This window comes from Rissa tridactyla, chromosome 11, assembly GCF_028500815.1.
Source record: "Rissa tridactyla isolate bRisTri1 chromosome 11, bRisTri1.patW.cur.20221130, whole genome shotgun sequence".
In the NCBI taxonomy this organism is placed as follows: Eukaryota; Metazoa; Chordata; class Aves; order Charadriiformes; family Laridae; genus Rissa; species Rissa tridactyla.
Genome location: NC_071476.1, coordinates 6657579 through 6674516, shown reverse-complemented (window position 1 = coordinate 6674516; position 16938 = coordinate 6657579). Strand labels below are relative to the sequence as shown.

The 16938-nt window shown below is 40.8% G+C and overlaps 1 protein-coding gene across 1 annotated transcript in view; it reads right to left on the bottom strand.

The window, feature by feature from the left end:
* Window positions 1–874: 874 nt before the first annotated feature.
* Window positions 875–16938, bottom strand: part of TRPC7 (transient receptor potential cation channel subfamily C member 7) — an 81735-nt gene continuing 65671 nt past the window's right edge. Inside the window, exons 8-13 of the mRNA XM_054217604.1 lie at window positions 13253–13448; window positions 9334–9555; window positions 6366–6446; window positions 3125–3178; window positions 1732–1807; window positions 875–1017 (exon numbers count right to left, since the gene is read on the bottom strand). Of these exons, the coding sequence (XP_054073579.1) occupies window positions 875–1017; window positions 1732–1807; window positions 3125–3178; window positions 6366–6446; window positions 9334–9555; window positions 13253–13448 (772 nt within the window). The remainder of the gene's footprint in view (window positions 1018–1731; window positions 1808–3124; window positions 3179–6365; window positions 6447–9333; window positions 9556–13252; window positions 13449–16938) is intronic.

Here is a 16938-nt window from a genome sequence, read left to right as displayed (position 1 = left end):
TGTTCCTTGAACTGAACACATTAGCACAATGTATGTTATGTCTGGGTATTCCTGGGAAGTGAGTTTCACACCATTACAATTATTTCAGTACACCGTTGTTGAAGCTGGGATCATCTAAGGATAAAAGAGGGGCCAGGTGTGTACAAAGAGATGATATCCATTAGTGGACCAACTAATACAGCTGGAAAAGGCGGAGAAGAGTTTTTGGCTGGGAATCCCTTTATCAGGTTCTGGCAGAGGGGTGGAAGGATGTTTTGCCCCACAAGCTTGGTCCATTTTTTCCAACACTGTCATCCAGTCTAAAAGGGAGATGACCTCTACCTGCTGTACTTTGCCTTGGTCATTTCAGCAGATGATTTCTCATTTGCTTATTAACTCATTAACCACAGTGCTGTTCAAAGTTATTTTCACGGACGCCCGTGTAAACATAAAAGGACAGTACACAACCAAGGATAGGAATTTTTAAAATTTTTCAAGCATTATGCTTGGCACATTTTTTTCTTCAGACTTCCCCCAGTTCTGATCAATACAGTCTCAGTTGGTATAGATGAGCACAGTTGCTTTGTCTTCACTAGAGTCAGATGGGTGAAGAGCTGGCTTTTTTGCCTTTAACTAGAGGTGCCTTCCATATGGTGCATCTATTTCTGATGTCACATAGCATATATTTTTACCAGTAAGTCACTTTTGTATCTTAAAAGATTTAACTGGTAACTGACCAAGCACAGGAGTAATGCAAAGTGCTCCTACCAATACTTGCTAGTTAGCAAAAGTTGAGTGTGCGGTACCCATCTTTTGCATGGTTTTTGCCCTCCTAAGATGCTGGTTGAGACTGAATAATGTTTAGAAAACCAGTTGCCTTTCTCTGTGTCCACCATCAAATGTCCTTATTTAAGTTCTTCCCAAATTTGTCGCTCAGCTGCTGTATTAGTCTTGCCAGCTCGCCAGTAGCTTGTGACTTTTCCTCTAAGAGTTCATAGCGGAGACTAGAAATATCTTGCTTAATCTCTTTAAGTTCTCCTAAAAGGAGGAAAATGTTCTTGTTAGCAATATTGAACCAAATAATTAATCTCTATGGTTTTAAGTCCTGAGAAAACATTAATTTCGGTGTCCCTGGACACGAATGTGTGTGGAGCTCCATATGATGTTCTTGCATTTATGCTCTTAATATTTGACTTGCAAGAAATAACCTGTGCTTGCAGTAGTGGTACTCACAGCAATAGCAAGTACATACGGAAAGTTCATCTTTTTTCTCAAGTCTGTTCTCTCTCCACATAATGATCTCCACCTACACGGGGCACTTGCAGGAGGGTAGCAGTTCAGAGGTGTTAGAAGGGGGTTCTTTTCCATCTGCATATAAATCCTACATCACACCGTGGCCATACAAATCCTTACCCAGGTCAAAATAAGTCCTTGCTTTACTTAGACCCCAAGACACGCTTAGGTGTTGGCAATATGTGGATGTTGTAAAGCAAGGAGAGGTAAAACTACAGGGCAGAGCAGGATTATATAAAGACAGATCCTATGATACGTGTGTTCTACTAAGGAAAATTAGGGACCCAGAGTTTCAAGAGCATAAAAGTGGCTCAGAGTCACCACTGCTCACCTTAGTGTGAGCACGAGCATGCTCTCTCTCTACAGAGGATGTTACTTAAGGTCAACCCTCTTACTGGGCATATCAATAGCAATAACATTACTTGCTTTAATCTGTGTCTATTATAAAAATCCACTTGCCTTCATTGACCTCATCATTTTCTCGGTCAACCTGAGCCTTCAGCACATATCGCTTAATCAGTCGCTTCATTATTTTCTGAAAAGAGAACAGAACACTTAACATGAGCTTATCCACATTGCCTTAATTCTAGACTCATTTTGAGCAATCCAAACACTTGATTTCGCTATGGATAAAACCTGGCTTCAGAGGATGCAAACAGATTTTTTTGTATTGATTTCCCATTTATTTTGTACTTTATATTATGAACTTTGTACTACAATAGTTGATTGACAGCCATTGCATAATGAGCCCACATATGAGCCACTTTGGGGCATTTTGTGAGATGCGCATGAACATAGAGTATGTCCCACAGACAGAAAGAAAACACAGATGATCCAATAGTAAGCTAAGAGATGTGATCCAGAGCTTTCCTTTAGCATGTTGTTGTTTAATGTATCAATAAAAAATACTTTATAGGAAGAAATAAATGGTTAACTAATGATGTTAGCAAACTCACTCATGATGATGAACTAAACAACTGACCAGAGGTTAACGAAATGACTCCATTTGCCTTGCAAGTAGGTTTTTAGGAGAGAAAATAAATTAGTGAAGACAGAGAAAAGAGTTTGAATGGAAGTGAAGAACTTGGCTTAAGTGAAAGAAGTTTCTTACGGAAATTGCAGATTTTAGAGGATATGAACAGGGGAAAAAATAGAGCCATGTAGACTATAAATGGGAGATGATGGTTAGCAAGGAACAGCGTATATGGAAACAGTAGAAGATGGTTATGGATATGAACTTGCAATGTGATATTGTTCCAAAAATGCATAAGTTATATTTATCCAGAAGGAAAATAATATTCAGTGTCTTGGACTATGCACTGGGTTACAGCTGAAGGCCTGCGTCATTGCCAGTTCTTCGCAACAGAAAAGACACTCATCAATGGGGAAAAAAACCTCTACTATGATAAACACAAAAAGGATTGCTCTATCAGAGACAGTGATTTAGGTGCCTCCTCTACAAACAGAGGAGAGCTCAGTGAGCATCCAAGAAAAGATACACGAATGTCTTCCATTGACCAGATGGCCACTGTTCAGGGAAAAGCCTCTCCCGGCACGGGCTCACTTATTCACAGAGCAATCGCATGTCTCTGCTTTGAACATCGCTGCAAAATGCCGCACAGAGTGTGAACTATGAATTAAGAGGTCAGTACACCTGCTCTTTTTTCTTAGTAGCCAAATATGGATTGTAGCAGGGCAAAGGCATATGAACATCAAAGAAGGCTCCAGTCATTTGTATATAGGTCATGCAGTCATGGAATATGGGATGTCTAAGACTGTCCTTGTATCAAGGAGGCATCTGGCTAACCGGGTGAGTCATTAGGGCAATAGAGATGAGGCACAGCGCACGTACGGTGTGTTGAAGATGGCCAAGGTAGTAGAATCCAGAGGGAGGTAGGGTTGACACCTGAGAAAACATAAATGAAGTAATGTTTGGGGAAAGTAGGGAAATCCTGGATCCAAAAAGAAATGATTTTTTTCAGAACAGACGACAGAGGAAATTTAGATGAAAACAAGGAATCGGAACACAGTGAATGCTATTATTACCTGGAAAAATATTATAACATAACATCTATCTACTCCAGTTCCCGTGCAGCTTGTATTTTTGATGGACACTACTCAACTATTAGCTATATTGAGCACCATGTGTGATAGAAGTCACAAGCTTAAGGCTGCCTAGTCTATCAAACACATGTTGTAGTCAGATTGGTGTATAGAAACTAAATATTAAAAAAGTGACCACTTTTTAACAAGAGTCTACTTAGCCACTTAGTTGATATTTCTGCCAATAGCTTTAGCAAAATACTTAATTTTTTGCCTCAATGTTGCACTGTGGCTTCTAAGCCTTGCTTCTCCCCTTCTCCCCAGTACTGCACCTTTTAGCTACGATGAGCGAAATAGCCTCTTGGCAAAATAATCCTGATTACTTCAGGGAAATGCTGAACAAAACTTACAGACAGCCTCTTAGTAATGAATGCTAAACTTGAAACAATTCAAATAAGTCTGATTTCTATGAAGTACTGTTCCCCCATTCTGTAAAAGTTAATTGAAATTCTTCAGGTCTTAGAGATCATTTATACTATGCAACACTCAAATACTGAGCATCGGTATTAAAATGGTCTTACAAGAATAGGTTCTAGGAACAGATCAGGCATTTGTAAATTATACCTCTGCACTGAATTCAATGTTTTTTACATATTTATTGGCACAACCTTCAAGCTTTGCATTTGCCATCATCTATCTGAACACCTTCTATACCTTCTAGCACAGAGGGATATGAGAAGAAAAGGATAGGTTTGTGGCCAAGGCACTGAAATAGGACTCATGAGATTTGGGGCTCACTTTCTGGTTCAGCCATTGACTTTTTGGGTCTGGTAAGTCCTGCTGGACCTCAGTTCCTTGTCTTAATTGGGAGGCCGTGATGTCTTCCACCTTCACAATTTATAGTGTTTTATTCTGGACTTCACTCATATGTGCCGTTGAAGCTCACGTTGTTACAGCTCTTAATACTGCTATTTAATTCACAAGTTTCTTCTTGATGCTGTGTTTGTGGACGGTGCAGGTGTCATTTGGCATGAGTGTGGGTGGTCCCAGGGCGGCACTAATGGGAGAAAATACTTTGCAACTTCATATCCCTGGTCAAAATCAGATGCAAGTCAGCAGTGGTCAGAGGGGTCAGCTACTCACTGGGGCAATCGGATCTCAAACCTAGTGATCTCAAATGCACATGTTATCAGTTAGGCAATAGAAGAGCTCAAGGGTGATGCAAGCAAAGGAATTTGCCCATTTCTCACCTCTTTGCTATTTTATCTCTCCAAAGAGCAAAGAAATATAGTTCTGAGCCTTTAAAAGTACAAACTATTCCTTCTATTTTTTTTCCTGACAAATCTTTTTCTGAGTTTTGTAGGTGAAGACGTTGTTGACAGCATGACGGACTGCAGTGCTGAAAGTGGGAAAAACTTGTGAGATTAACATAGCCTTTTAGCATTGCTCCATCTTAAAGTCTCAGCTCAAAAGGGCTTGATAAAGGCATCATTTTGCCTAGACTAGTTTATTCCTGGATCATGGCAGCTGTGTGTTGACTTCTTTCTACTTTTCAAATGATTGCATGTTTAGGTTCTGCATGTTTTTATTATCCCTCAAGAGTGCTGTCTTTATGTACATACACTCCCAAGTACACTGACTGCAGATGTGTCACTTGATAAATACTACTAAAGAAATCAGTTCAGCAAGAAGCCACTGCTTCAAAGGTTTTCCCAGGTGTAGAAGAAAGCTTGCTGGCCAGATTATCAAACTGATTGTTCTTCTTTATGTTTAGATAATCAAGTCTATTAAACTCTTCTTATATTATTTGGGCAAATTCTTCCTGCAGCAACTGAAACTTTCTAAGATTGTTTGAAGGCAAACCTAGTAGGAGCATTATTAAAGCAAAATAACACGTAGTTATCTTTTTCTGTCTATTTTTAACAGCTGCCTTTGGCTTTTTCAGCACTGGAAATAAGGGCCTAATTTACCACAAACATTAGGCGGCCTCATTTAGAAATAATAGCTACAGGGAGAGAACAAGTCCAGCAGATGCTGTCACATCTTTCTGTTACCTGTGGGTTTGAACGGACGAGAAAATGTCAGAAATGCTGAAATGCCATTTTGAGTGGGACGTGATCATCTCCTCTCTTTGCCCTTGGTGGTATCAAGCCTACTGACTCCAGATGCCGGTGTGAATTAACCCCATTTCTAACTTAGATGTTTAGATACTCCTCCTATCCTGGCAAAATAGCCTGAACAACTTTTGAAACCAGTAGAAATTTATTACCGGTCTTCTGTACAGCTCAGGATCTCATTGTGCTGGATGCTTTACCAACACAAGACAAACCACTTCTAGAATTGCCATTGCACATTTCATCCAACTTAACTTTTACTTTCCTCAACTCTCTTTAATGTCGGTTCCTTCAGACACATCACTTGCTGTCAGATTCCTTTTCACTTTATGTTGAAAAATAAGGAAAAAATCCTGTGGGGCACATTTTGCTTATTGTGTTACCCTACTACACGTATTTGCACAAGAAATAATACATCTGCTGGCACGGACACTCCAGCCTCGACAGACGGTTGTGTTAGTTCCTGCGATGGCTGGGGTACCCCCTGCCGTTGCTACAGCCACAGGTATTTTTGAACTGTACCACATTGCAGGTTTAGTTCAGTAGGACAGGTGATTGCCAGAGAAAGCACATGCAAATGTTAATGCAAAGGCTGGAGAGATGTCGCTGTGTCATGACAAATGAAATGCTGTCAATGCAAGACTGGAGGGTTAAAGCTGGAACGATATTTCTTGGAGCAAATGAAATACCTTTGAGTGGAATTAATTATCATGACAAACGCTAACACCATGTGTATTTCCATGGGTGATAGGCTGCGTTTGTCTCAGTGTACTCTCAGTGTACCGTGAAGGTGAAGTGCCCCAGCCCAGCCCCATGCCCGTGCTAAGCCAGAGGCTGGCACGTCACAGGATGGCATCGACTGGAGGAGGCAAACGTGACCCTTGCAGGTTCACTGACAGATCTCTTCCCTGGCTCTTGTTTTCATACTGTGATTACCTGATATCTTGTGGGCTTGTTATAAGCGTTCTTCCCAGAAAAATTTTCTGTATTTCGAGTGCTAGAGTGAAAACGAACTTTCTGAAATTATAAAACATCATGATATAATTAAATCAATGACAGCTTCCCATACCCAGACAGCCTCAAACTAAACAGAGCTTTATAAAACCAGTAGGAAATGGTTCAATGTATGAGTAGAAGAAAAGCCAGCACATTTAGGCCTAAGAAGTAAACTTTTGAAACACAGAAAAGGGTTGAAAAACACAAATTACTGGAAAAAAAATGGATTCTGAATTATTGGTGATTGTTGATTATCAATTTAGAACATAAGAAAGGAAGAAAAATACTTATGTTTAGAGAGAATAAGTCAATGTGGTATGAAAACAAATTCTGAAACAGAATTGATTTTCTCTGGTCCTTTTAAAACAGCAGTACCATTTGCTACATTTTTTGGTTCAATAAAAATATGTACTTTTATATACTAGTAGTATTTTTTTATCAGAGGACATTACAGCTACTAGCTTTGTACTTAAGAAGCTTCCAAGGAGACTTTTCTGGAGACTACACACAATATTTGTAAGAGGTTTCTTTGACTCTGTTATTCACCTCTGAACTTTTTGGTCCAAATGGTAACAACAAAAAAATCACATATTCAAAGGAATTAATTCATATCGTAGACCCAGAGGAGCCAATAAATATAGACTTCTGCACCTATATGCAAGTGTAGGGTTTTTCCTCTATAACTGGACTAAAGATCTGAGAAACAGGTGACTTTTTTTTTTTATTGTTATTTTTTTTAAAATCAGGATGCTGATAATGATTAGACTAAAAGTCTGAAGTAATTATATAATTTATTTTTGATTTCTTCCTCATCAGGTGTGCCATGGTCTTACAGAGACTGTTTTGAAGATGATCTGTGAACACAATCAACAGGCAAGCAAGAAATGACTGGTACTCTTAATTGTTTATGTTAAAGCTATGGAAACTATGAATTTTGCATGCGTTCCATGAAAAAGGGCAAGCCAGACACTATCATTTATGTCGTTTGGGGAAGGAAGAGCTTAGAGAAAATTTTATTACTTTGTTTTATGCTTTGAAGCAGAAATTAAATTTCAAACAAAGCGAGCTCTGTGTGGTTAGATTCAAATAACTCTTTAAAATTATTATCTTCTTAAATCATTATTTGAGATAAAAGACAACAATTTCCTTCATTTCAAGACTCCACTGTTCTAGTGGGTCTTTCAGTAATAAATAGTAGTGTTAAATGAATTTATAGAATAAAATTCCCCCAAATGCTTGTCTGTCTTGGCAGTGCTCACCATGTTGGGTAGTTAAATTATCTGATAACATGGGGTAGACCCCATGGATATACTTTTCCCTTCAATTTAGGCTCTGGCAGAGACTGAATGAACACCAGACCTGACACCTTAAATTTATGGGAGCATGATCTCCTCCAAGGCCATGGGCTTTGCCTGGAGCCGGATGGCTCACCATGAGTTGTATTGCTCAGCTCTTCGCACCTTCAAGGACAGGCAAGAGATCCAGACAAAGCCCAAAAGCAGATTGCATGTTACAGAGGCAAACTCTGCAAAGCCTCCTGCAACCTTCCTTTCTTTCTTCTCGGTCTCTCTTATTACACCTTTTGCAAGGTTAAAACTGAGGGTAGGCTGCCTATATCCCAGTTGGAGAGTCCCAATGTCACCTACTTCTTCCCCCTCCTGTGCAGTGCCACGCACAGCCAGGGTTTTAAAGCCTGGATGGATGGGTCTGAGAGCGGGCTGAGGGAATAGCAACATGTCCTAGAAAGGCTGGCCAGCCTGTCAAGGAGCCACACTGACCTCCTGCATGAACTGACTGGAAGAAATAGGAGACAACCCGTTTTGGAGGGCTTTGCTTTTCCCCCAGGAAGGGATTCCCGGTGTTGTTCTCTTGTTTCAAACCCAGTTTGAGCTAAGAAAATTAAATAAAGGCCAGGATACTTTTAAGCAAAGCTGCCTCTTCACATCTTTGAATCCACTGAATTGAATGACAACAGCCGAGCAGCTGTAGCTGAGTTCCTGTGAATGTTTTGGATGTTTTCTTCTCCAATGTAAAGCAAGGGGACTTGCCCCGTGAGTGCGACTGTGTTTGTTATAAATATATATATATATAACCTTTCCTCCCAGTGATGCTCTGCACAGTGTTGCAGGTAATAATTTCCACGGGCAACATAATTTTCTGTAATTTCTCTGACATTTCCTCATGGAGGCACAAAGGTGATGCTGTTGGGAAGGGGCTGGATGCTAAGCAGACTCCTGCATCTCTCTGGCTTTGCCATGTGGACACTCACTAGTGCTGAGGAAAGCGTGCTGCTGTGGAGCCAGAATTTCCAAAGCAAATTTCTATTTCAAATGACCAAAGGGGCAGTGGCTGAGGCAGGATCTACCCATTAGTGGCTGCACATCACTAGGCAGATGTAAGCAGAGAGGCTGTTAATTACAGCTTTAGTTATTTAGCAGGTGTTACTAATCTCTGCTTGGAAACTTGTTCCCAAACCTGGAAAGGCAGTAAATGTTGTAATGACAGTAAAATTAATTTGGAAATCACTTAAAGGAAGGTGGGTGTTTTGAAGAGGCATAAAGGCCTGCTGGGTAGATGAGGAGTCAGACAAGCTGGGAACCTAATAGTTCCTCTGCTTCTGCCCTTCGTCTTTGACCTTGCTTATTTGGTCTTTGGAAACCCCCTTATAAAAGTGCCTGCTTTTATGAAAGTTGCTCTTTTCCTGGTGTCCAGACAGTGCCTAGTACAATAAGGCCACAAGTCTGGGAGGACCCTCCAGATGCAACGTAATACAAATATCTCACGGTGATGAGGCTGAATAAGAGGCTGTGCTGTCCCTGATCTACCTGCGTACCATGCAACGCCCTCCCGAAGGTCCCTGGCATGAACCCTTTCTACAAAGAAAGAGAAAAGTAAAGATACAACATACCCGTTGTTTGGAGTTCAGCATCCCCATCTCAAGATCATTTTCACAGTTTTTGGCCTTAGATTTGCAGAGTTTTATGAGGCACATTTTTATTCTCAGTATGAGATAATAAAATGATTTAGGGCTTGGCACTAGATTAAAAGGAGCAGGTAAAGTCCTTCCTTCATCAAAGTAGGATAGCCAGAGCTTGGCACGTGCGAACTTCCACTCCACATCTGCATCCTCCTTGGGAAGGGAAGAGAAAAAAAACAACACCCAAATACATAATTAGTAAATAGCAAGGAAGTTAGCTATGACAAGGACAAACAAACAGGTAGGATTTAACGAGAATCAGATTTCTCTTTGACAAGCCAAGACCCTTGCACACAATGTGTCTTTGTAGGCTCCTCTGTGGTGAACTCAAAACAAGGAAAATTTGAACAAAGTGTTGGATAAACAGAGTATAAGTCCTTCAAATACTAGACTATTTCCTTGGATATCAAAGGGGTTGCCTTTCAGTAATAATCTGATGCTTGTGCTATGCTGATAAATGAATGCGTCAGAGCATATACAGATTCACGGAAAGCAGAAGAAACTGTTAGTGCACAACAACAACAAAGACTGTATCTGATTAACTGTGACACTGTCTAGCTGCCAGCTAACTGTTATCACTGCATGGGCCAGGAATCCCTCATAGAAGAGGTTAGATCCCTTATTTCTTCTATCATTAGCTGATTTCCTTATAGATCCTGTTTGTATTCACCATCATGTATCCCTAGACCAATGCATCTTCATTCTCTTCCTATTCACCTCCTGCCAGTCGTGAAGGTGGAGAAAAAAATCCATCACTCAGTGCCTGTGAATCTCCTTTATGAACTATCAAGGTGGGCCAGGATAACTTCCAAGTACAAGGTCAAGGGTAGCACATGCTTTATGGATCTGTTTGGCATTTGTGTAGGAGAATGGTCAGGGTCATGTATCAGGGCCATTTATCAGGTGAAAGAAAGGACGAGATACAGCTGCTCTATGGCTGTTTTCATTGTGGTTTACATGGAAGCCAACAGCATCAATAGAAGCATGGCTCTGCCAGCACCCCGTACGCACGTACATCTGTGTTCTGCTGAAATTAATAACCTCTGATTACCCTGTACCTCTGAAACTCCATGAAAAAATGGCACAACACAACCGAGATCAATTCTGTCCCAGTTACAGCGATATGTCTTCACCAACGGAGCAAGCGTTCACTTCTGCCATTTGGTCTTCTCATTGTTTGGGGTTGCACCTCACAGAAGACTTAAGCTGAAGTACAGCAGAAATCACTTGTGAACAGTTCTAACGCTTTTCTGTTAAGCAGTTAAGAATCTACTGATGGAAGTAGTTCTGGTTTCTGCCTGGCCAAAGGATTTTTTCTTTCCATAGAGTTAGAAAGACTTCCTGCAAAGTTGGCAGGAAGCACTAATACTTGAGGCATAAACAGAAGAAAAACAGAAGTAGCTGAAGAGAGATGTTCGATGGAAAGCATGAGGATATGGTCTTCTCACTCCAGCTAACAGTAAAGCATGTCCCCACTGACCGTAATGGAATTTAATTCCTGAGTAATGACCATCCTCTGTCCTTATTGACATTGCTGTCATCAGATAAATGCATTGGCAAAAGGGACTTTCTCTGCAGTCAGTAGGACTGAGTCACCATCCCTGGAGGTATTGAAAAGGCGTGTAGATGTGACACTTAGGGACATGGTTTAGTGGTGGACTTGGCAGTGCTGGGTTAATGGTTGGACTCGATCTTAAAGGTCTTTTCCAACCTAAACAATTTTATGATTCTGTGACTCTGTCTTTAATCTCCCTGCTACTGAGGACTGAAATTAATGAGATTTATTAGTTTTTGCCAGTCTTCAAGTATGAGGATCTGCGCCAAATAGCTCACACCTGTTTTGCTTACTGATAGTTACAAGTAATCTTTAACAAAGTTTTGAATATTTCCACACAATCAAGAAGGATGATAAAGCATTTTTCCAGGAAAATGGTCATCACAAAATTTAGACTAGAAAGTTAATATAGGCCACCTATTCAGGTGGTTTTAGATATTTTTCTTTCAAGAACATCTCTACCTACTACAGTAAACTAGAAAATGAGGTAAGAGGCTGAGACCCCTTCAGAAGTAAATCTTGTTTCAGTAGAAGAGGATTCAGGAAGACACTTGATCTTAAGTGATTAGAAGCCTTTGGGGAAATGACTCTGCTTTCTGCATGCAGGAAAGCTTCTAGGGCAGAGAACATATGTAAGGTCCCTCTGACATTTAGACGTAGTTACAGCATGCACAAGATAGAGTTATATTCGCACTACAGTACGTGGATGAATCAGTTATTACAGTGAGAAAATATTTTCAGCTCTGGCCTTTTGCAGTGTCAGGTTCTGAGGGGGATTAGGACAAATAATTAATACAAACCTAACTACAGAAGCTTGACATTTAACAAATCAGAAGAAAGAAGTGACTCAGCATTAACATTATCCAAATAATAGTTTTCTTCTGTCTTTATTTACATGAGCAGGGAGTTGTTTATATCCAAAGCATTTAGCAAATTCAGTCTGCTAACAGCCATGCTACTGAACAAGGGCGGGTAAACCCTGCAACTGTCTTTCTGCAGAAACCTATCCACATTCCTTTAAAAGTTGCTTTTTATGAATGTTCCTGCAGTAATGTTTTGAAGACCTGGACACCTCAAAAAAAATCTGTCTCAAGGTTGTATTGCCTGGTATTTGGAAAATATGAAATTTTTAAATATGCGTTGCGGCGGTGTGCTCTCCCCCTTTTCCCCCCCCGGCTCCTGCTCAAGCCATGGCCATCAGCGGGAGTTGTTATGAGTTGCACTTGAACTGTGGGAGATGGCTGGCAACATAACCAAAACACTGTCTGGAGTGGGAACCTAGGTATCTTGTTCCCCGCGAGAATATGACTATAGGTCAATTATCTTACTCCATAAATAGTGGACAGCCCAAGAGCCCTTTGAGCTCTCCTGCACGGCAGCGGGCTGCACGACAAGATCTCCCCTTGAGTGGGGTCTCTCGCTTAAGGTTCTTCTCCTCAAGGTTGAGAGATTCCTTGCCGCAACAGATTCTCGATAAGTGACTAATAGCATGCTAAACTTTGAAATCTTAGCTAAGTGATCTAAGGATTGATTGCGCATATATAATCCTTTAGACATAAACTGTTGACCAGGTCTGGGACTAGGACTGGATCCAGCCGCACCTAGACTCCTCTCTGAGAAGGAGTTTAGAAAGCAAGGGGGTCCTTTCTGAACCTCGTGACCCAATGGGAGGGTCTCCCTGAGAACTTGTCTGACCCTGGCCTCTATGCAGTAAATAATCAAGTGTACCCTGGCATTGAATCTCGTAATGAGAGATTAGTAGTGAATCTGTCGCATTCACTACTAACTTTGTTAAATCACTGTTTTATGTTACTAAACATTTCACTACTCTCTTACAAGTGAAGTTATTCACTCCGGCCGCGACATGCATACACGAGCTTCAGACCTACTTGGGGTGAGTGTTTAAGCAGTAGAAAACAGGGCAAAAAGCCAGATGAAATATTATTCTATCATAAGCAAACAATGCATCTAAGGTAACACATACGGATAAATTATCCTAACCAACACAGGGAGTAAAAAGTATCAATAACCACTTTCATTAAATACATGTAAAGGAAATTGGGTTTACTCACAGACGGTCATTACAAACAAGGAAGTTGAAGTTGTTCTAGACATGATTTATTGTTAATTATTAATTCAATTGTAATTTGCAGACAGACGCAGCCTTAACTCTTACACGGTGTAAGATCTGCGTTTCAACAGCACTCTAATCTTGCATGTGGAACAAGCTACAGCTTCCTTGTTTTTTTAACATCTTCACGATCAATGATATTGTAATCTAATTTCTTATCTTACCTCAATTTCCTGATAGGAGTTGTTGATCATGGCTATTAGCATATTGAGCAGCACCACCACCATAGTCACGTTATATACTCCATAGAGTACGTATCCAATATTCTCAATGAATTTATGATCGTACTTCAGCACCACAGATATCACTTCGGATAAGCCAAATATTGACCAGAATAAGGTTTTAAAACTTTCTTCTACCCTAAAAATAAAGCAAACAATCACTTTGTAGAGTTGACACCAAGTTAGCCAAGCCACACGCTGATAATAAAAGTGGCAACCCACCAATATAAATAAGATGCCTTGGCACACTGATTATAAGCCATTATCCATCACCCAGGGATGTGCCAAATCCTATTTCCTGATTTGATAAAGAAATATGATTTCTGATTAACACTATAGAGTTACAGTGTTCCCTTATTTGCTCCATCTGTTCTTCTCAGGTGTATTTTTTGTCACTTGGATTTTGTGTCCCTATTAAGGACGACTTCTCCATGGGCAACTTGCATTTTCCCTCCACTCACCCTTTTTCATCCAGAGAAGATAGGCAGAGATTATCCGGGAACAGGAAGGAGGAACCTAGTTTGACCTCCTTCTATATGGTTTTTAGGGCAGAAGAGAAACATTACTTTTAACCCAGGAGAAGTGACTGACAAGTTCTGATTTGCGGCATTAATATAAAGAACATCGAGTGCAAATATACCCAGACCACAGTCTGGTTTTCTTCCCATCCTGCTTCGGAACTGCAAACAAGTCAGATGCCCAAGCATTCGTAGCAAAAATTTGAAATTAAGGAGAGGTAGGAGATGTTGCAGAGAGGCATTTTGATTTGATTATTACCCTTGCTTGAAAGTAGAAAGGAACCAGAGGAAAACAAAAAGGTTGAAAGACAGGAAAAAAAGAGGGGCCTAAGCCAATGATAAAGAGAAGTGGGGCTGGAAAGGATGTGGCTGGATGGAGAGGTCAAAAGGAGAGTCTGATACAGAGGAGTCAAAGACGCAACAGGCAGAAGGGGAGCAGTCATGTCTGAAAAGGAAGGAAGGAAGGAAGGAAGGAGGAGGAGGGATGCTGGTACATTTTGGAAGCACTTTGCTCAATTTTTAATTTAGAAGCAATTTTGCCTTCACTGAACAATCCTTGGCATGTTAACAGTTAATTATGTCCTCTCTCCCCCTAACTGCCAGGAGGTAAATGCCTTCTAAGAAAATAATGCCATTGACAAATTATTTTGATGAAATGTTTTTTACTATGGTGGCAGCCTAATCCTGCTAAATCTGTTTATAAAAACAGATTATAGACACAAACTACAGCATATCCTAAGGGAACGATAAGCTTTACATCAACTCCAGTATCAATTATACCACACATAAAAGCAAGAGAAATTAATTTCACCCTTTGACAGGCTAGTGCAGAGCATTGGGCAGTTCCTTTCTGCCAAAGCAAATTGGTATTTATCGCCCATCATAATTTACGGTATTCCATATTCCATTTACAAGTAGTAGTAAGACTGCAGTAAATATTTATCATTCTCAGCTAATATAACTGCATTGACTTGTGGGGAGTAAACTTGAGTGGTGTTCCAAATAGTTGTTGCAAAACTTCATTTAAAATGTGGCTTTGTCTTCAGTCTCCGTGATACCCAGAGACTCTGATACCACGTTCCCTCCCCCTTTGCTGCTTTGCATGAGGCTGGGACACCATGCAAAGACACGCTTGTGGGATGAGCTGTGATCCTGCTGCAAACAAGTGCCATCACTTTTCCACTTGCCGGACATTTCCTCTTCTGTAACACTCTGCTCTTGCCTCCTGCCTTCATCTGCAGCAAAGGGTGGCTGGCATTAATGTGTCACATACCCTTCACTTTTATAGTAGTGATCTGGCCAGTGCTTAGTCTAGAAATGCTGTACTTTCCAGTCAAAGAACACATATAACACCAAAAATCTCTGGCTTGCAAATCCACCACCTAAGTCACTTATCAAACTAATAAAAAACATAACCCACAGCCTTGATCCCAGCTGCTCCCTGCTATTAACCTTCCTTTTTTAATTTGGAAAGGTTCCCTTAGTTTTCCATCCTACCGGCAGATTTTAATACTACATGCCAACTCTGCTCCTTTTCCAGAACTTGAGCATTAACCTTTGTTCTGGAGCTGTGACAGGTTCTTCTTGAAAACTTAATTGAGGACTGCGAGTGGCCCTGACACCCCCAAGCACGGCAGAGGAGGTGGGCAAGGGCCAAGGTGCTGGGCTCTGGTCCAAATATCCATAGTCCTTATTCCCAGTGTCAGGTAAGGGACCAGTGCCCATGGTGGTGGGACTGGGAAGCTGGAACTGTCCCGTAACACCCCAGAACAGCATTTAGCAATGCCCCCAAGAAGATGCAGGTCTCCCGCTTGTAGAGGAATAATTTCGAAGGAGATCTTGTACTAGTCCATCCCCGAAAGTCTGGATGGCTCTTTCCTTCTCCCTTTTAGATTACGGCCATATTGCACAAGATTTGGCACAGGTCACAGGGAACAATAGTTGGGTTTCTTTTTTGTGAGAACATCTCACTAAAACATGAGATGAGGATGTTTGGAGCCAAGTTCTCAAAGATACCAAGATGCTGATGTGTCTCATCATTGCCAGCTAAGCAATTTACCCCCTTCCTGCAAGGTCAGCAGGTGTTTTCTCCTTCTCAATGAAGGAACGGAGGGAGTCAGGAGTCCTGCCCAGACTGACAGCTCCTGGCAGCAGGAGGATCTGGCAGTGGCAGATTGACTGATGCTCCTTGTGGAGACGGGTACATTGTAACCTCTCCCTCTACTGTGGTAGAGCCAACTGTTGTAGTGGGGAGAGAACAGAGATATTTTTTTTTTTGTTTCAATACACATAATCCTGTAAAAGTTAAACAAGGATTTTGCATCAAGGAAGAAAACAGACCACAGGCAATCGTCTACTTGTAGATGTTCCTTGCTTTTGTAAACAGCACTGTGTTGTTCATCAAAAAACATCACGGCAAGGCTATGATTTCATGTCAGTCTTGTGTCCTCTTTAAGAAAGCTTAAGGAATCCTTTCAGACTGAGTTATTTCCTTAAATTGATTGGTTGAGGTTTAACACTGCCAAAAAAGCAATGCAGTCAATATAATCTAGAAAAATATCACGTTTTGACAAAGCAAAATGAGAAGAAAAAGGCCGTCAAGCCTCGCAGTAACATTGGCACTGAACAGTGAGTCATATTTCCCTTTGGGGAGAGGGAGACAGAAAACCTCGCGTTGTAGCCTTCAGCCTGATTTGTGATGCGGGAAGCAAGATGAACGCAATCAGTCTTGCCTCCATTTCGACTTTGTTTGCATAGCATGTTCTTAATTACAGGCTGTTTCAAGAGCTGTGTTCTGTACACAGCATACAATAAACAGATAAACATAGCTGGGGTTGGCTGCAACTGCCGTGGAAATGGTCTACTTTTCAGCACCAAAGAAGTTCAAAGAAAATTTGAAAGTATACCATAGTTAGCTAAATAATCTGTGTATTTAACTTTGTGAAGAAAAATCCACTGCATCTTTATTTCCTTTGCAACCAGAACATTAAAATGGAAAAAATGACAGAAACTTTGCATAACAACTCTCTTCAGGGGCCACTGGAATGCTATGTGCTTGCTCTGTTAGATGGCAACACGAGCGAAACGGAGCACCTGGTTTCGAAAGTGCAA